The following is a 21,447-nucleotide window of genomic DNA, read 5'->3' on the forward strand; positions in this document are numbered from 1 at the left end:
TGTGTGTGTGTGTGTGTGTGTGTGTGTAGTTGGGGAATTTTTTTAAAAAGGAAAGTTTCATATTTCAATCTGTGTTAATTCTTTGCTTCATTACTGGTTAAGTCTTGTTTTATAGTAAACGGATAAATTTGTTGTTTATTACAGAAACATGGTTGGTGTATTTTGTTCTGGGATTTAAAAAAATAGAGTATATGATTGGCTGTATCGGTAGCAGGGTAAACATTTAAATAGATGTGGTGACCTGTGGAGAAATGGAACTAGAAAAACAGTGCACCCCTCCCGCCTTGGTTATAACATCTAATTGGGGGTTCATCGTCCGGGATACCCAAAGCCGACAACGTGCAATTGTAAGTGGGGTGATACTATTTGAAAAGAAGAAAAGCAAAAAACAGGTTTCTTGTGCATTAGAGTAAAGTTTACGGAATGTCTTTGTCAGATGCTATGACCTTTTTGGGGAAGGAGGATGTATCCCTGAGTGATTTGAGAAACTTAACCATATCTAGGCTGAAGGATTTGGCAGACCTGTTGCTGTTAGAGTTAAAACCAGGAGCTAAGAAAGCAGACATAATTGCAGTAATAGCATAGCATTTGCAATAAGACAGCGGTGGCAAACCACATGGTAGTACAGTTGAATTAGCTAAAATTCAGTTGCAGATGAGGCAGCTTGAATGTGACAAAGAAAAGGAAAAAAATTAAGTTTTAATTTCAAAGAGAAGGTGAAAGAGAAGGAAGGGAATTCAGATGGAACGAAGCTGGGTAGTCTTGACTCCAATGAAAATTTTGGTGGGGAAAAATCTGACTCCAGACCTGGACTCAGTGGAGAGCTGTTTAAATTTGTACAAACCATCCCGAAATTTGAGGAAAGGGACGTAGAGGTATTTTTCATTTCTTTTGAAAAGAGCCAGACAGATGAAGTGGCTGAAGGAAAGCTGGACACTGCTTATACAAAGCAGGTTGATGGGCAGAGCTCATGAATATTATGCCATGCTTTCTGAGGAGGCTTCTGCAGATTATGAGATGGCAAAAAAGGCTATTCTCACTGCTTTTGAGTTGGTCACTGAAATGTTTGGCAGAAATTTTGGAACTTCCAGAGACAGCCTGGGCAGACATATATAGAATTTGAGAGGTTAAGCAAATTAATTTTGATCATTGGATGTGGGCACTAAAGGTAGAGGCCATGTATGAGAACCTAAGGGAACTAATTCCCCTCGAAGAATTTAAAAGTTCACTCCCTCGTTAGTAAGAACCCATGCAGAGAACCAGAAAGTTTCAACAGCCAGACAGGCAGCGGAAATTGCTGATGATTATGAGCTTGTTTACAAGCCCAAACCCTTTGTCCGTCACCCCCACAAACCCAAGAAGGATTGAAGGTGGGAGGGTGAAAGGAAGGCAAGTAGCCGGAGACAAGAATGGACAATTGGGAATGCCCCAGGATCTCCTTCTCGGGCCAGAAAGGAAGGTGCTGAGGGCAGAAGTGAGGTCTGAAAGCCGAAGTGTTACCATTGCCACAAGGTGGGACACCATCATGCAGAATGCTAGAAGTTGCGGGGGCTTATTGGGGTGCACAAGTCCAATGCAGGGAAAGGGGCCCTGACTGGGAGTACAACAGATCAGACTGTAGCTTTGACTGCAGCTGTAAGGCCAAGTACAAAAACTGCTGTGAGTGCGGGGGACATGAACAAGGTACCTGAGAGTTATAGGGAGTTCTTGTCAAAAGGAAAAGTAACTCTTTATCCCTCAAGTGAGGCAGGTAAACCTATAGTTACAGAAGAGATACAGGAGCCACCCAAACTCTGGAGGAAAGGCATAACTTTTCCACCAAAAAGCACATTGAATGCCAAGGTTTTAGTGAATGGTATCGGCAGGGAGTATATACCTGTACCTTTATATCGGGTGCACCGAGAATGTGACCTAAATGTCTGGAATGGTAACTGTAGGAGTTGTCCATAGTTTGTCTGTAGACAGAGTTGACCTACTCCTGGGGAATGATTTGGCAAGAGCGAAGGTAGCAGCTTCTCCAGTAGTCACAGAAAAATCAAGGGAAGTTAAAGAGACAGAACAGTTTCAGGAAAAGGTTCCAGGAATTTTTCCTTCATGTGTAGTCACCTGAGCCAGTTCCATTTATCAGAGGTAAATAACAGGCCGATAACCGAATATCTGAAACTTTCTTTGGGGGTTTGGATAATCCAAAGGAAATGTTCAAGTCTTCTCTGATCAAGGCTCAGCAAGCCAATCCAGAGTTAAATAAAGTGGCACAAACGGCTCTATCTGAAGTTGAAGCAAAGGGAGGTCCGGAAGGTTACTATATTAAAAATGGGATTCTGATGAGGAAGTGGAGACCTCCTCATAGACCTGCAGACGAAGAATGGACAGTTGTTCATCAGATAGTGGTACCGCCCAGGTTTTGCTGGGAAATATTAAGGATAACCCATGAAATTATTATAGAGGGACATGTGGGACCCGGAAGACCAAATCACATATAGCTCGACATTTTTGTTGGCCAGGTCTTTTCAAGAACATGGTGCAGTTTTGTAAAACATGCCATATGGGTCAGATTATGGGAAAACTGCAACCTGCCATAAAACCAGCACCTCTAATTCCCATACCGGTTTTTGGGGAACCATTTAGTAGGGTTTTACCAAAAACAAAAGCGAGACGCCAATATATACTTACTCAGTTCCCAGAGGCCATTCCCTTGAGAACAGTTTCTGCTAAGGTAGTGGTAGAAAAGTTAACCCAGTTCTTCACTTGATATGGATTACTGATTGAGATTCAGTCGGATCAAGGTTCCAATTTTATGTCTAAAATTTTTCAGGAAGTTATGAATAATGTAGGTACTACACAGTTAAAGTCTTCAGCCTACTGCCCACAGACACAAGGAGCTTTAGAACGGTACCAACAGATCCTCAAAATGATGATCAGGGCACACGGTCATAAATATCCCCATGATTGGAATAAAGGGCTCGTATTTCTTATGTTTGTCACTGGGAATTCACCTAATGAGTCTACCAGTTTTAGTCCTTTTGAATTAATTTATGGACATGAGAGAATAGGTCCTTTAAAACTAATTAAAGAAATGTTTTTGGAACAGCGGGATGAATCTTCTATGTTAGATTATGTATCTGTACTCTGGGAGCAGCTCACAAGAGCCTGTAAAATGGCTCAGGAACACCTTAAAGCTTCCCAAACAACCATGAAGAAATGGACAGACAAGCATGCCAATACCTGAACATTTCAACCAGGGGATGAGTTGTTAGTATTACTGCCTTTACTGGGTGAACCGCTAAAAGTACAGTTCAGCGGTCCATATAAAGTGGTCAAAAGAATTGCTAAAATAAATTTGATTGACACTTCAGATCGCCGGAAAAAGAATCGGCTGTGTCATATCAATATGCTGAAACAATATCATCGCTGGGACGAGGATCATCAAGAATCGGTATGTCAGTAGTAGTAGAGACAGTGAAGGATGAAAGGGATAGGGAGGATGAAGCAGAAGGAGGCCTAGACCATTCTCAGATTGAACCTCCCACTATCTGGTTAGCTGATACTGAATTGTTAGGGAGATTGGACACAGTGTTTTCATATTTAGATTCAGAACAATGAGAAGCCCTAACAAGGCTACTCACAGCATTTAAAGAAATCTATAGGGACAAGCCAGGATGTACAACCTTAGCTACACATGTAGATATAGGGGAATCCTTTCCTATAAAACAGCTTATGTCCAGGGAAACAGGCCCAGGTGAAAGCAGAAATCCAATACATGTTGGAAAATCACTTAATTGAACCCAGTCAAAACAGCTGGAGTTCCCCAGCGGTGTTTTTGCCTAAACCTGATGGTTCAACGAGATTCTGCATAGACTACAGAAAAGTTAATGCAGTAACAAAGGCAGACTCCCACCCAATTCCTCGCTTGGAAGAATGTATTGACAGAGTGGGCATGCCTCATTTCTTACAAAAATAGATTCGTTAAAGGGATACTGGCAGACTCCTTTAACACCCCAAGCTAAAGAAATATCAGCCATTGTCACACCAGACGATTTTTTCCAATGCTGAGTGATGCCATTCGGACTAAAAAATGCCCCAGCCACTTTCAGAGATTAATGAACCAAGTGGTAGCCAGGGTTCCTAAATGTTTGGTTTACCATGACGATGTGCTGGTATACAGTGATACTTGGAACAATTAGAACCTCTGTTTAGAAAATTACAATCGGCTGATTTAGTGATAAATTTTGCCAAAACTGAATTTGTAAAAGCAAAAGTAACCTACCTCAGCAAAAATACGAGCATTGGTGGAGTTCCCTACCCCTAAGACGAAGTGCGAAATCATGAGGTTTTTGGGGATGGGTGGCTTCTACCACAAGTTTGTACCAAACTTTGGTACTACAGCTGCTCCACTGACAGATTTGCTACAAACAATGAAAACCAAAGTAGTGTTGTCAGGGGAGTGCCAAGCATCTTTTGAGAGGCTGAAAGCCATTTTGATTAATGAACCAGTGTTGGCTGTTCCAAATGTCACTAAGCCCTTCAAGATAGCAATTGATGCTAGTGACCTGGGGGTCAGTGCAATCCGGTTACACGACGATGAATCAGGCATAGAAAAGTCAGTGGCATAGTTTTCCAAAAAGCTAAAACACCACCAAAAAGATATTCAGTGGAAAAAGAAACCCAGGGCTTATTACTAGCTCTTAAGTATTTTGAAGACTAGGTCCGTCACGACTACAGAGAGATGCTGTTATAAACTGATCATAACCCCCTAGCCTTTGTGGAAAAATTCAAAAACTGGAATGCCAGGAATTTACTATTATAACCTTATTACTTAAAGATTATCCACATTGTAGGAGAAAATAATGTAATTGCGGATGCTTTGTCTAGAATCTAACTTTGCTTTGAGTTATCAGAATGCAAAGATGGTACAAAGATGAACTGTATTAGCTACAGGTAAAGTGCGAATGAGAATGAGTGTGTAAATATGTTTTAAAAACTTTTCATCTTCTGTTTCTCACTCTTTGTAATAAAATGCATTTAAAAATGGCATTTCCTCCAAGGATAGAGATGTTATGAAAGTGCTTTTTTTTTTTGAGGACATGTTAAAACTGAAATCTTGATGCCACATTTCTCCTAGGAAGCCTACTAGAATAATTCGCGACATCTCCAGAATGGACCGCTTCTGAAAGGATCCTAGTGACCCGTTTCCATATACCCGGATGCCAGACCAAAAAAGGGACAACTGACTTCCTTCCATATTTTCTTGTTTTTTTCGTCAAGAATTAGCAAGTAGTTGGCCAAAGTAGTGATTACTTTTTTTTTGTAACAGACCTCTGCAGAGTGATTTTCTGGATTTTTTCCAGTGTGTTAGTTGGGGAATATTTTAAAAGGGAACTTTCATATTTTAATCAGTGTGTTAATGCTTTGCTTCGTTACTGGTTAAGACTTGTTTTATAAAAAACTGATAATTTTGTTGTTTATTAAAGAAACCTGGTTGGTGTATTTTGTTCTGGGATTTAAAAAAAAAAGAGTATATGATTGGCAGTATCAGTAACTGGATAAACATTTAAATAGACGTTGTGACTTGTGGAGAAGTGGAACTAGAAAAGACAGTGCATTCCTCACACTTCAGTCGTAACAATAGACATTACCAGTAGTAAGTCAGGAAGAGGAAGCTTGGAATGGAAGTCGCCAGCTGCAGATTTCTCCAGTCTGGTATCAAATAAGCAACAGCTGAAAGTAGCATCATCCCGGTACTGTAACACACTTGGTATAAAATTCCCACTGTTCTTCTGTACTGTAGTCCAACAAGTTCTGTGACTGAACCAAAAAGGTAGCTTAATAAATCAGAGATTTGTCAGCGCTTTGCCCAAGTGAAAGAAAACACATCATCAATGACACAATATTCTATATACTACACTCTAAGTCTGCCAAATGATGCTTCACCTCCCGAAGGACGTGGATGAGCTTTCCGGACGTCGATGGTGGGCACTGAGGAAATGGCTTATTACCTGCACCAGATTCCACCCCCCCTCCCCCCCCCCTTTACCCCCCTTCCACCCCCCCCCACCCCCGTCCCCTTCCCTGCTCCACCCTCTCAGCTCACCCCCTCACAACCCCGTCCCAGCCCGCCCCCCCCTCGCACCATCTTCACCCCGCACCCCCTTCCCCTGCACCTCCCCCCCCCACCCCCTCCCTCTACCCCTCCCACCGGCACCATCCTACACCTGTGTAGGGGCCCCAACAACCCCACTGCCTTGTGGGCGTCTCGGGAGAGACCAAGGCTAAGGGAGTAAACCCTAACAGAAAATCCGGAGTGGAACCCCGTAGGCGGTCATGTGTCACCTTTGGCATGTTTCCGGCAGTTCCTGCAGCCATACTGGTGCCAAACGTCGTGTCCTGCACTCCTTTGGACCCCACCAGAAAGGCCGAGAGGGGGGTTTTGACGACTGGGCAACTCTCAACCTCCATAAATTTGCCCAGGCATGCGCCATGGAGAGGTCACTCCATAGTTGCCTCACAGCGACTAAAACAACACGGAAGGCAGCAGTTACGGGTTATAAGTCCAGATAAATTGGCGTAGAAACTGGGCGCCACGGGTTGCCTTTGTCGGTGGGAGAGGTCATTGCACCTCACTGGACAGCTACCGCCCGCCTCAAACCGGGCAGCCCCCGGTCAATAAGGTTCTGTCCCGCCACAGTCTGCCTGCTTCAATGGGTGCTTGGAGCTCAGGGTCATTGCCCGAAAGGTGGACTGATACACCGCACCAAACAACATGAAAAAAGGAAAGAAGGTACCAGCCCTTCGCTTTGCAAGCTGGAACGTCAGAACTATGTGTCCTGGCCTGTCGGAAGACCTTACACAAATCAACGATTCTCGGAAGACCGCCATCATTAACAACGAGCTCAGTAGATTCAATGTGGACATTGCAGCACTTCAGGAGACTCGCCTCCCCGCGAGTGGCTCTCTAGCAGAGCAAGACTACACCTTCTTCTGGCAGGGCAGGGATCCTGAAGAACCAAGACAGCATGGAGTGGGCTTCGCCATCAGAAACTCCTTGCTCAGCATGATAGAGCCTCCCTCAAATGGCTCGGAACGCATACTGTCCATCCGACTGCTCACCACCTCTGGTCCAGTACACCTACTCAGCATCTATGCTCCAACACTCTGCTCCGCACCTGAAGCTAAAGACCAGTTCTATGAACAACTCCATAACATTAGCAGCATCCCCAACACCGAACACCTATTCCTGCTGGGGGACTTTAATGCCAGGGTTGGGGCCGACCATGACTCATGGCCCTCCTGCCTTGGGCGCTATGGCGTTGGAAGGATGAATGAGAACGGGCAGAGACTGCTTGAGTTGTGTACCTATCATAACCTCTGCATCACCAACTCGTTCTTTCACACTAAACCCTGTCACCAGGTTTCATGGGGGCACCCAAGATCACGTCGTTGGCACCAGCTAGACCTCATTGTCACAAGGCGAGCCGCCTTAAACAGTGTTCAAATCACACGCAGCTTCCACAGTGCGGACTGCGACACCGACCACTCCCTGGTGTGCAGCAAGGTTAGACTCAGACCAAAGAAGTTGCATCATTCCAAGCAGAAGGGCCACCCGCGCATCAACACGAGCAGAATTTCTCACCCACAGCTGTTACAAAAATTTCTAAATTCACTTGTAACAGCCCTTCAAAACACTCCCACAGGGGATGCTGAGACCAAGTGGGCCCACATCAGAGACGCCATCTATGAGTCAGCTTTGACCACCTACGGCAAAAGTGCGAAGAGAAATGCAGACTGGTTTCAATCTCATAATGAAGAGCTGGAACCTGTCATAGCCGCTAAGCGCATTGCACTGTTGAACTACAAGAAAGCCCCCAGCGATTTAACATCCGCAGCACTTAAAGCAGCCAGAAGTACTGCACAAAGAACAGCTAGGCGTTGCGCAAACGACTACTGGCAACACCTATGCAGTCATATTCAGCTGGCCTCAGACACCGGAAACATCAGAGGAATGTATGATGGCATGAAGAGAGCTCTTGGGCCAACCATCAAGAAGATCGCCCCCCTCAAATCTAAATCGGGGGACATAATCACTGACCAACGCAAACAAATGGACCGCTGGGTTGAGCACTACCTAGAACTGTACTCCAGGGAGAATGCTGTCACTGAGACTGCCCTCAATGCAGCCCAGCCTCTACCAGTCATGGATGAGCTGGACATACAGCTAACCAAATCGGAACTCAGTGATGCCATTGATTCCCTAGCCAGCGGAAAAGCCCCTGGGAAGGACAGCATTACCCCTGAAATAATCAAGAGTGCCAAGCCTGCTATACTCTCAGCACTACATGAACTGCTATGCCTGTGCTGGGACGAGGGAGCAGTACCCCAGGACATGCGCGATGCCAACATCATCACCCTCTATAAAAACAAAGGTGACCGCGGTGACTGCAACAACTACCGTGGAATCTCCCTGCTCAGCATAGTGGGGAAAGTCTTTGCTCGAGTCGCTCTGAACAGGCTCCAGAAGCTGGCCGAGCGCGTCTACCCTGAGGCACAGTGTGGCTTTCGTGCAGAGAGATCGACTATTGACATGCTGTTCTCCCTTTGTCAGATACAGGAGAAATGCCGTGAACAACAGATGCCCCTCTACATTGCTTTCATTGATCTCACCAAAGCCTTTGACCTCGTCAGCAGACGTGGTCTCTTCAGACTACTAGAAAAGATCGGATGTCCACCAAAGCTACTAAGTATCATCACCTCATTCCATGACAATATGAAAGGCACAATTCAACATGGTGGCTCCTCATCAGAGCCCTTTCCTATCCTGAGTGGTGTGAAACAGGGCTCTGTTCTCGCACCCACACTTTTTGGGATTTTCTTCTCCCTGCTGCTTTCACATGCGTTCAAATCCTCTGAAGAAGGAATTTTCCTCCACACAAGATCAGGGGGCAGGTTGTTCAACCTTGCCCGTCTAAGAGCGAAGTCCAAAGTACGGAAAGTCCTCATCAGAGAACTCCTCTTTGCTGACGATGCTGCTTTAACATCTCACACTGAAGAATGCCTGCAGAGTCTCATCGACAGGTTTGCGTCTGCCTGCAATGAATTTGGCCTAACCATCAGCCTCAAGAAAACGAACATCATGGGGCAGGATGTCAGAAATGCTCCATCCATCAATATTGGCGACCACGCTCTGGAAGTGGTTCAAGAGTTCACCTACCTAGGCTCAACTATCACCAGTAACCTGTCTCTAGATGCAGAAATCAACAAGCGCATGGGTAAGGCTTCCACTGCTATGTTCAGACTGGCCAAGAGAGTGTGGGAAAATGGCGCACTGACACGGAACACAAAAGTCCGAGTGTATCAGGCCTGTGTCCTCAGTACCTTGCTCTACGGCAGCGAGGCCTGGACAACGTATGCCAGCCAAGAGCGACGTCTCAATTCATTCCATCTTCGCTGCCTTCGGAGAATACTTGGCATCAGGTGGCAGGACTATATCTCCAACACAGAAGTCCTTGAAGCGGCCAACATCCCCAGCTTATACACACTACTGAGTCAGCGGCGCTTGAGATGGCTTGGCCATGTGAGCCGCATGGAAGATGGCAGGATCCCCAAAGACACATTGTACAGCGAGCTCGCCACTGGTATCAGACCCACCGGCCGTCCATGTCTCCGTTATAAAGACGTCTGCAAACGCGACATGAAATCGTGTGACATTGATCACAAGTCGTGGGAGTCAGTTGCCAGCATTCGCCAGAGCTGGCGGGCAGCCATAAAGACAGGGCTAAATTGTGGCGAGTCGAAGAGACTTAGTAGTTGGCAGGAAAAAAGACAGAGGCGCAAGGGGAGAGCCAACTGTGCAACAGCCCCAACAAACAAATTTCTCTGCAGCACCTGTGGAAGAGCCTGTCACTCCAGAATTGGCCTTTATAGCCACTCCAGGCGCTGCTTCACAAACCACTGACCACCTCCAGGCGCGTATCCATTGTCTCTCGAGATAAGGAGGCCCAAAAGAAAAGAAGAACGAACACTGGGGAAACCAAACTAAACTGGTTACATTGTACTGTAAAATAAAAGCTCCACTGGGTCAGGAATCTAGATCAAATCTGCTGTACTTTTGAACAATTTTAAAACTATACGTGCAGTTATGCACAGCTCCGTTCTTAGTGAGAAGTTTGCTAGGTAGGAGCAAAGGTCTCACATTATCCTAATCATCATGCCTGGAACACATGAACATTTCTGTGGCATTATTTAACGTGCCCGAGCAAACAAGCTTAACTCAAAAATCCATTTCAGAACTCTGCATCCCTCTCCAACGCACACTTGTCTTCTGATGTTTGACTAGAGAGCATTTGTCTTTGGACTCCTCAGCAAAATTTTTTGTGTCATCAATTGCCGTTACATTGTAGAATGTTAGGTTGTGAAGGTGATTTTATCAACTTTTTTTTTAAGCCTAGTGTGACAACTACAGCTAGACAAATCCTACTAGTATTACAATTTATTAAATGATAGAATAAGTATGACAACTCACTAAAGAGGACTATATTATTAATTACCTTCGCAGTAGATTAGTAAGAGGAGCTTTTGATGACAAAAAGTACCACCACACAAGGAACACTTACTAGCTAAAAATAATCGAATTTAAATATGAAGACTATTTACTGCTAACCACAAATTATAACAGAACGAAGTGCCAGTGAGGCTAGAAATAGGAAGATAGTGCAGCTAAACACGTGGCTGAACAGCTGGTGTAGAAGGAAGGGTTTCAGATATCTGGATCATTGGGATCTCTTCAGGGACAGGTGCGACCTGTACAGGAAGGACGGGTTGCACCTAAACCAGAGGGGCACAAATATCCTGGCTGCGAGGTTTGCCAGCGTCACTCGGGAGGGTTTAAACTAGTGTGGCAGGGGGGTGGGAACCAGAGCAGTAGGACAGCTAGTGAAATAAATGAGGAGGACATAGTAAATAAGGCTAGTAAGACTAAGAGGAAGAGCAGGCAGGGAGATGTTGCGGAGCACAGCGGGACTGGTGGTCTGAAGTGCATTTGTTTCAATGCGAGAAGTATAACAGATGAACTTAGAGCTTGGATTAGTACTTGATGGAACTATGATGTCGTTGCTATTACAGAGACTTGGTTGAGGGAAGGACAGGATTGGCAGCTAAGTGTTCCAGGGTTTAGAAGCTTCAGGCGGGATAGAGGGGGATGTAAAAGGGGTGGGGGAGTTGCATTACTTGTTAAGGAGAATATCACAGCTGTACTGTGGGAGGACACCTCGGAGGGGTCATGCAGCGAGGCAATATGGGTGGAGCTCAGGAATAGGAAGGGTGCAGTCACGATGTTGGGGGTTAACTACAGGCCTCCCAACAGCCAGCGGGAGGTAGAGGAGCAGATATGTAGACAGATTTTGGAAAGATGTAAAGGTAACAGGGTTGTAGTGGTGGGTGATTTTAACTTCCCCTATATTGACTTGGACTCACTTAGTGCTAGGGGCTTGGATGGGGCAGAATTTGTAAGGAGCATCCAGGAGGGCTTCTTGAAACAATATGTAGATAGTCCAACTAGGGATGGGGCCGTACTGGACCTAGTATTGGCCAGGTGGTCGAAGTTTCAATAGGGGAGCATTTCGGGAACAATGACCATAATTCCTTAAGTTTTAAGGTACTTGTGGATAAGGATAAGAGTAGTCCTCGGGTGAAGGTGCTAAATTGGGGGAAGGCTAATTATAACAATATTAGGCAAGAACTGAAGAATTTATATTGGGGGCGGCTGTTTGAGGGTAAATCAACATCTGACATGTGGGAGTCTTTCAAACATCAGTTGATTAGAATCCAGGACCAGCATGTTCCTGTGAGGAAGGAGGATAAGTTTCGCAAGTTTCGGGAACCTTGGATAACGCGGGATATTGTGAGCCTCGTCAAAAAGAAAAAGGAAGCATTCGTAAGGGCTGGAAGGCTAGGAACAGACGAATCCCTTGAGGAATATTAAGACAGTAGGAAGGAACTTAAGCAAGGAGTCAGGAGGGCTAAAAGGGGTCATGAAAAGTCATTGGCAAACAGGATTAAGGAAAATCCCAAGGCTTTTTATCCGTATATAAAGAGCAAGAGGGTAACCAGGGAAAGGGTTGGCCCACTCAAGGACAGAGGAGGGAATCTATGTGTGGAGCCAGAGGAAATGGGCGAGGTACTAAATGAGTACTTTGCATCAGTATTCACCAAGGAGAAGAACTTGGTGGATGATGAGCCTAGGGAAGGGAGTGTAGATAGTCTCGGTCATGTCGTTACCAAAAAGGAGATGGTGTTGGGGGTCTTGCACAGCATTAAGGTAGATAAGTCCCCAGGGTCTGATGGTATCTACACCAGAATACTGAGGGAGGCAGGGGAAGAAATTGCTGGGGCCTTGACAGAAATCTTTGCATCCTCATTGACTACAGGCGAGGTACCAGAGGACTGGAGAATAGCCAATGTTGTTCCTTTGTTTAAAGAAGGGTAGCAAGGATAATCCAGGAAATTGTAGGCCAGTGAGCCTTACGTCAGTGGTAGGGAAATTATTAGAGGCGATTCTTCGGGACAGGATTTACTCCCATTTGGAAACAAACAGACTTATTAGCGAGAGGCAGCATGGTTTTGTGAAGGGGAGGTCGTGTCTCACTAACTCGATTGAGTTTTTTGAGGAAGTGACAAAGATGATTGATGAAGGAAGGGCAGTGGATGTTATCTATATGGACTTCAGTAAAGCCTTTGAAAAGGTCCCTCATGGCAGACTGGTACAAAAGGTGAAGTCACATGGTATCAGAGGTCAGCTGGCAAGATGGATACAGAACTGGCTCGGTCATAGAAGACAGAGGGTAGCAGTGGAAAGGTGCTTTTCTGAATGGAGGGCTGTGTCTAGTGGTGTTCCACAGGGATCATGTGCTGGGACCTTTGCTGTTTGTAGTATATATAAATGATTTGGAGGAAAATGTAGCTGGTCTGATTAGCAAGTTTGCGGACGACACAAAGGTTGGTGGAGTTGCGGATAGTGATGAGGATTGTCAGAGGATACAGCAGGATATAGATCGGTTGGAGACTTGGGCGGAGAAATGGAAGATGGAGTTTAATCCGGACAAATGTGAGGTACTGCATTTTGGAAGGTCTAATGCAGGTGGGACGTATACAATAAATGGCAGAACCCTTAGGAGTATTGACAGGCAGAGAGATCTGGGCGTACAGGTCCACAGGTCGCTGAAAGTGGCAACGCAGGTGGATAAGGTAGTCAAGAAGGCATACGGCATGCTTGCCTTCATCGGTCGGGGCACAGAGTATAAAAATTGGCAAGTCATGCTGCAGCTGTACAGAACTTTAGTTAGGCCACACTTAGAATATTGCGTGCAATTCTGGTCGCCACACTACCAGAAGGACATGGAGGCTTTGGAGAGGGTACAGAAGAGGTTTACCAGGATGTTGCCTGGTCTGGAGGGCATTAGCTATGAGGATAGGTTGGATAAACTCGGATTGTTTTCACTCGAACGACGGAGGTGGAAGGGCCACATGATAGAGGTTTACAAAGTTATGAGCGGCATGGACAGAGTGGATAGTCAGAAACTTTTTCCCAGGGTGGAAGAGTCAGTTACCAGGCAACATTAGTTTAAGGTGAGAGGGGCAAAGTTTAGAGGGGATGTGCGAGGCAAGTTCTTTACACAGAGGGTGGAGAGTGCCTGGAACTTGCTGCCGGGGGAAGTGGTGGAAGCAGGTACGATAGCGACGTTTAAGAGGCATCTTGACAAATACATAAATAGGATGGGAATAGAGGGATACGGTCCCCGGAAGTGCAGAAGGTTTTAGTTTAGGCAGGCATCAAGATCGGCGCAGGCTTGGAGGGCCGAATGGCCTGTTCCTGTGCTATACTGTTCTTTGAAGGGTTATATGTTAGAAATTATCAAAGCATGAATGTTAGTTTATTAAATTGGCAGATACTAGATCAAAGTACAGCACAGAGTTGTTACTAGTAGCAAATGTTACTAGTGTTACTTCAGAGCAGCTAATATATCTGTTACTATAGGTAGGTAAGAGTATAATTCTTACTGAAGACATATGTGCACAACCAACTTCCTTTGCTGAATAAGCCTTGCAGAGTTCGGAAGATCAGAAACCAAGTGTAGTTTGGTAAGAATGATGCTCCAAGTCCCAGCACTGAAGTCACAAATGTTGCAAATAAAAAGCTCAATTTTCTGCCAAACCTACAAAGAGAATAACTGAAGGATTAAATAGCAAGAAAAATATTGCCATTACCTTCCAAACCTTTGATTGGTAGATGACATTATACATACATGTCTGCTGCGTAGCCCATGAGTATTGATCCGAGCATAAATCCCAGGTTTAGACAAGCTTGAGTCAGGTCCACTTTCCAGGCATCAGCACACACCAGTTCAAACTGTATGAATTGTGTAGACAGGCAAAAATAGTATTCATGTGTAGTTTCATGTTTGAGATATTAAACGACACACATTACTCATTGCATCCTGTATTCCTCAACTCAGAATTATACAGCAAAGGAAGCCAGTTGGCCCATCCTATATATGCCAGTTCTTTGGTTGAGTTATTCATTTAGTCCCACATTCCTGCTTTTTCTCCATAGCCCTGTAAATTGTTCCCTTCAAGTATTTATCCAATTTCCTTTTGAAAATTATTATTCAATCTGCTTCCGACACCCTTTAAGGCAGTGTGTTCCTGATCACAATTCATTACATTAAAAACATTTTCCTCTTGTCACCTTTGGTTCTTTTACCAATCTGCTGGAATATCGGTCCTTTGGTTACCAAACCTGTGTCACTGGAAACAGTTTCTCTCCAGCTACTCAGTCAAAACTATTCATGAATTTGAATACCTCTATCAAAATCGCCTTTTAACCTTCTGCTCTAAAGAGAAGAACCCCAGCCTCTCCATTTAACTGAAGACCCTCATCCCTGGCTGCATCCACTCCTACCTAAAAAGCATGATGCCCAGACTGACACAATGGCCGCAATATTGACAGGGACAGTTTTTCTGAGTGGGGGAGTGTTCCGGTTGGGAAAATTGAAAGTCTAGGTTTTCCCATGTGCTGTGCAATTTTATCTCCACTTTTCTGTGGTAGTATCCCCATCCAGAAGTCAGCCTGATTGACAGTCTTTGCTTCCAGCAGACAGGAAGCAGTCCAGAGCAGGCCGCAGTCCCAGGCAAGGAGCCTGCAATTGCTCTGGGAGTATTGAAGGGGTTGAGGGGGTGGATGTTATTCTGTCCTCAATTGGGGGGTGTGGTCCGATCCCAGGGGGGCAGTTAAGCCAATGGGGGGGGGGGGGGGGGGGGGGAAACGGGGACGGGGGGACTGGGTGTGAAAATCAGTGGGGGAGTGGAAGCAGTCCTGCTCCTCCTGGCCCACAAGCAGTGCTATAAGGGCACTTACCTTTTCCCTGTAGATAGCCTCCCCCCCCTCCCTTTAGCTACCATTTTCCCAAGGCTTGACCAGCCAGTATTACACCTGTAAGGGAAATTAAATGTCAGGCTGCCAGCCTCATTATAATATTTAAATGACCCAGCTGTCCCCTGGAAGCAGTTGGCTTCCCGCTTCCTGTACCAGCTGCATTAATTCCAGAAGTGGGCAGACTGGGATCAACTGAGATTTTGATTGTGTTTCTTTTTATATCACACCCAACCCCAAGCCACCCATTTTAGGAGGTTAAAATGTACCCCAATTCCCTAACTGAGGTCTAACTAGTGTTTTATAAAGGTTTAGTATAACCTCTTTGCTTTTGTACTCAATGCCCCTATTAATAAAGCTAGGAATCATATATGCCTTTTAAAACAGCATTCTCTATTTATCCTGCCAGCATCAAATATTTGTGTGCATACATCCTCAGAACTCTGCCCGTTGATGAAATTGTACCATTTAGTTGATATTACCTCTCCTCATTCTTCCTACAAAAATGTATCACCTCATACTTCACTGCATGAAATTTTGTCCTATTTCACCAGTCCATGTTCTCCTGAAGCCTTGCAACTGTCGTCCACATTGTTTACTGCATTTCCAAGTTTCATGTCATCTGCAAATTTTGAAATGATGCCCTGTACACCCAAGTCAAAGTCATGAATATATAACAATGTCCTAATAACTACTCCTGGGGAACACCACTGTATACTTCTCTCAAGTATGAAAAATAAACACCTACCGTCACTCTGCTTTAAAATCCTTAGCCAATTTCATATCCACACTACTACTTGCCTTTAATCTCTTCAATACTATTTGAAAGGCAATGCACACACCAACAACATTAACCTCATCATCTTCCTCTGTTACATCGTCAACAAACTCAATCAAGTTAGAGAAACATGATTTGCCTTTAACAAATCTGTGCTGACTTTCATTCATTAGCCTATACTTTTCCAAGTGCCAATTCATTTTGTCCTGGATTATTATCTCAAAGTTTCCCTTCCACCGACATTAGGCTGACTAGTCTACTGGTTTATCCCTCTCCCTTTTTTGAACAGGGGTGCAATCATCCAGTCCTCTGGCACCACCCCCACATCTAAAGATGATTGGAAGATTGTGGTCAGTGCCTCTGCAATTTCCACCGTACTTCCCTCACATCTGGACCAGGTGGCTTTTCTATTTTGAGGACCATCAACCTTTTAAATACTTCCTCTTTATTTTTATCCTATCCAATATCACTACTATCTCCTTCTTTATTGCTACATTACCATCGTCTTCACGTAAAGACAGATGCATAATACTCATTCAGTACCTTAGCCTTGCCTTCAGTCTCCAATAGCTCATCTCCCTTTTGGTCCCTAGTCAGCCCGACCCTACGTTTAACTACTTTTTTGGGGTTCTCTTTTATTTTGCTGCTCATCTATTCTTAAACTCTCTTTGCTCCTTTTATTCCCTTTTGTAGAGCTCTGTACTTTTTGTATTCAGCTTTGTTCTCTACTGTATTATGAACGTTACATTTGTCGGAGAATACTTGGCATCAGGTGGCAGGACCGTATCTCCAACACAGAAATCCTCGAGGCAGCCAACATCCCCAGCTTGTACACACTACTGAGTCAACGACGCTTGAGATGGCTTGGCCATGTGAGCCGCATGGAAGATGGCAGGATCCCCAAAGACACATTGTACAGCGAGCTCGCCGCTGGTATCAGACCCATCGGCCGTCCATGTCTCCGCTTTAAAGACGTCTGCAAACGCGACATGAAATCCTGTGACATTGATCACAAGTCGTGGGAGTCAGTTGCCAGCGTTCGCCAGAGCTGGCGGGCAGCCATAAAGACAGGGTCGAAGAGACTTAGTAGTTGGCAGGAAAAAAGATAGAGGCGCAAGGGGAGAGCCAACTGTGCAACAGCCCCGACAAACAAATTTCTCTGCAGCACCTGTGGAAGAGCCTGTGACTCTAGAATTGGCCTTTATAGCCACTCCAGGCGCTGCTTCACAAACCACTGACCACCTCCAGGCGCGTATCCATTGTCTCTCCAGATAAGGAGGCCCAAAAGAAAGAAACATTTGTCATACACCTCATTTATCTGTTTCATTTTAGTCATTCAGGGAGCTCTAGCTTTGGATGTCCTTCCTTTCCCCTTGTGGGAATAGTCCATTCTGTACTCAAACCTCTTTGAAGATCTCCCATTGTTCAATTATTGTTTGGATGACCAATTTTTGATTCCAATGCATCTGGGCCAGGTCCCTCTTCGACTCACTGACATTAACTCTTCTACCATTAAGTATTTTTACATTTCTTTGATTTTCTTGTGCTTTTCAGAAACAATTCTATCCCTGCTAATAATCACGGTTTACCAAATGCGCCCCTACTGAAACATGCTCCACTTCTCCCATTTCATATCCCAAAACTAGATCCAGTCCTGCTTCCTTTCTCGTTGGGCTGGAAATACAATGAACAAGAAAGTTCTCTTGTATACATTCCAGGGATTCCTCCCCTTCTTTGCCTTTTACATTGTTGCTTATCCCAATCCTATATTAGGATAATTGAAGTCCTCCATTATCACTGCTCTATAGTTCTTGCATCTTTCTGTAACTTGCTGCACATTTGCCCCTTTATTTCCTTCCCACTATTCGGTGGCCTATAACAATGGCTCCCAAATTGTGGTCTGCAGACCACTGGTGGTCTGCGAGGAAGTCCAAAATGCAAGTGACTGACATGCAACGCCACAAACGAAGCTATATGAGAACAGGCCAGCACCCTCCATCCTCATCACTCATGTGACGTCACATAATCAGACCATCTCTCGCGTGCGTGGCACAAGTCATCATAAGTGTGAACAGCAACAATATAGTTTTCTAAACAAGATTTATGTTACTGTTTCAACAACTGCGAGAACAGATTTTCAATACTTGTGGGGTTGAAAGCAAAGGAGGAGGAACCTGCTGAATGTGGAGGCCAACATGAGACTGATGCTCTGCAGCTTGGAACCAGACGTCACCTCATTGGTGTGTCATGGAAAGCAGTGCCATTCTTCCCATTAGTTCTGATGAGTTTTGTTGCGGAAACAAGTGGGGTAGGACCAGTAGGTGGTCCAGGGGGGTCTTTTACCCCACCTAAGGGGTCTGCGGATAAAAAAAAGTCTGAGAACCACAAGCTTATAGTAGACACCCAGCAGCATAATAAACCCCCCCATTAATCCTCAATTCTAACCAAATAGATTCTGTCTTTGACCCCTCAATACATCATCCCACACCAGTGCGATTACAGTTTTTATGATCACTATTGCCACCACACCCTCCACCCTTTTCTTCCCTTCCCTTTTTTTTTTTGAACATCTTGTAGCAAGGAATTTTAAGATCCCAGACCTCCCCTTCTTTGGGCCAGGTCCCTATTACCACAATACCATAATCCTAGTGGCAATTTGTACCTTCAGCTCACCACCCTTATAAACCATGCTACTTGCATTTACATACATGTGTCCAAGCCATCTTATACTGCCTTGCATTTTCCCCTATCTGATCCCTATTGCTGAACCATTCTTTACTCTCACATTATTTGAATCTCCCAGTCCTCTGTGCACCTTGTTTTTCCTGTCTAATGTTTCATCCTGGCCTCCAGGCCCCTGTCAAATTAGTTTAAGCCCACCCTCACAGCACTCATTAACCTCCACACATCTTGAACAGCTCCCTCCTGCCCCAGAAGTAGCCCCAATGCCCCAGGAACCTGAGAACTCTGTCGTTGCATCCTAAAGGAAGATTCAAAGTGCAAGGATAAGCACAAAAGAAAGGTCACTCTGTGCCCTTGGAGGGCTTAACCATGAAATGCAATCATAGTGTATTCATCAATATACAAAAGACTGCACTCAAGAAAACCTGTCCGATTGGTTCTTTCATGATCACAGTAAAGGCAAAAAGGTAAAAGTCTCAGAGGTGGTAAGCACAAACACTGTTTAAAAGGAATAAATCCTGTTGCGTCAAATAAGAGAAAGGTCAAGAGGGGTGACTGTGACCCCCTCCTCACCTTGGCCATAACACTGACTAAACCATTACATTCTATGTAAGGAGCAAACCGATATGCTGAATATGATTTCCATATATCAGGTTTGTCTGAATTTCTCAGATGGGATTAATTCAGACACTAAATGCCATCTCTGCTTATTGCTGATAAGTTCAGTAAAAAAGAAAGGCATGTTTACAGGTTATAAAACTGCTCCCACAGTTTTGTGGAGAAATGAAGAGGATTCAGATTCAAATTCAATCCCACTTAGTACAGATGCACAAGTATGGGGGTTGATACTAATTTGACTATTAGCACAGTGCTAGAATTTTGCCTATGTTTGAAATAGCTACATACAAGAACACAAGAAATAGGAGCAGGAGTAGACCATACAGTCCATATAGCCTGCTCTGCCATTCAATACGTTCATGGCTGATCTTAGGCTTCACCTCCACTTTCCCACCCACTCGCCATATCCTTTGATTCCAAGAGACATCAAAAAAATGTCTATCCCAGCCTTAAATGTATTCAACGATGGAGCATCTACTACCCTCTGGGGTAGAGAATTCCAAAGATTCACATCCCTTTGAGTGAAGTAATTTCTTCTCATCTCAGTCCTAAATGTGCATTCACTGAGAAGTAGCTTTAGATGTCTTAATTGTCACCCTTGGCTGAGTTTCTGCACTCGTCTCAGAGTCAGGTCATAAGTTGAAGACTCCATAACATGGCTCAGTGGAGTGCAACTTCAATTATTGATATTTAACTATTTGTACAGTGCTATTGAAGTAGTAAATAGTCCCAAGTGCTTCACAGGAGTGTAATCAGACAAAACATTAACACAAAGCTACACGGAGAGATATTAGGACAGAAAGAGGTAGGTTTTAAGCAGTGTTACAAAAGAGGAGAGGGAGAAGTGAAGAGGCAAAGGGGTTTGGGGAAGGAATTCCAGAGCTTAGGGCCTAAAGAGCTGAAAGCATGACTGCAACCTAGAGACAAGGGTGTTGTGCGAACTATGACATTGTCCCACTGTAAAGATTTGAGATGTTTCTACTGTCTACTGCTAACTTTCTAATAGTATTGGCATTTGATCTCTGACCAAAAATAAAACATACCTCTGTCACAATACTGGAGGATGAGCCATTTTCAAAAACCCAACCATCCTGGCACGTTGTAAGTGGTAGATCTCTGGATCCATTCTGGATAATCAGCAATGGATTGTCACAACTGCCTGAAGAGGAATTCCAGTCTAGATCGTATCTCTCGCACTGACTGTATGAGGAGCTGCTCGATTGCCCCACAGGCAATGTGTAATTCTTCTGCTGTTCCAGAGACCAGTTGCACTTATCTCTCAGCTCAGTCACCCCAGGACTCTTGCACCAGTGGTCAGGAGTAACTGCTAAAAAAACAAATCCAACATACAGATAGGAGAACACTGCCGAGGGCAGGCACACAAGAAAGAAAGTGAGCTTCTGATATAGGCCAAATCCTCCTACTTCCTCCAAAACTTCATCAAAGGTCGGCATTGCGATGGATCTGCTCACGTTTAGTGGAAGGAGCAAGTCAGTACTGATTGAATGTCTTGCCTACACAAGAGGTATCTACCTGCAGTATCACAACAGTGTAACCCAGCAAATCAGTGTGGAAGATAGATCTACCAATCAGCTGTGTAAACTGAGGAGTTAGCCATTTAGTAAATGAATGAACAAATGAAATGTGGCACTGAATTTTTCAGTACAGTTACCAACTAACACTGGTAACTACTTTTCAAAAGCTCAACTTTAACGCACCACGCGGAAAGCTTTACACAGATCCTTAGTTAGCGTGATTCAAAGTAACTTGTGCAGAAATCATAACTAATTTCAACATGTATAATATGAAATATACACAACTTCTTTTTGCATCTGAAAGCTACTTTTCTCTTTTAAGGAGGATCCAGTTGAAGTACAAACTTGGCTGTCCACATTCGCTCAAGTGTACAGTTAGAACCTCCTTCACAGCTGCACTGAGGAGCAGAAAG

At 44.6% G+C, this 21,447-nt stretch overlaps 1 protein-coding gene across 2 annotated transcripts in view; it reads right to left on the reverse strand.

Moving 5' to 3' along the window:
* Positions 1–21,069, reverse strand: part of LOC137376322 (solute carrier family 22 member 2-like) — a 47,846-nt gene extending 26,777 nt beyond the window's left edge. The window contains exons 1-4 of one of the 2 annotated variants that reach the window (XM_068044622.1): positions 20,543–21,069; positions 14,295–14,398; positions 14,050–14,219; positions 5,637–5,805 (exon numbers count right to left, since the gene is read on the reverse strand). In XM_068044622.1, coding sequence (XP_067900723.1) covers positions 5,637–5,805; positions 14,050–14,219; positions 14,295–14,398; positions 20,543–20,953 — 854 coding nt within the window. In that variant the 5' untranslated portion in view covers positions 20,954–21,069. The remainder of the gene's footprint in view (positions 1–5,636; positions 5,806–14,049; positions 14,220–14,294; positions 14,399–20,542) is intronic. The other variant, XM_068044623.1, reaches the window with a different exon arrangement.
* Positions 21,070–21,447: the final 378 nt, after the last annotated feature.

Source organism: Heterodontus francisci, chromosome 13, assembly GCF_036365525.1.
Source record: "Heterodontus francisci isolate sHetFra1 chromosome 13, sHetFra1.hap1, whole genome shotgun sequence".
In the NCBI taxonomy this organism is placed as follows: Eukaryota; Metazoa; Chordata; class Chondrichthyes; order Heterodontiformes; family Heterodontidae; genus Heterodontus; species Heterodontus francisci.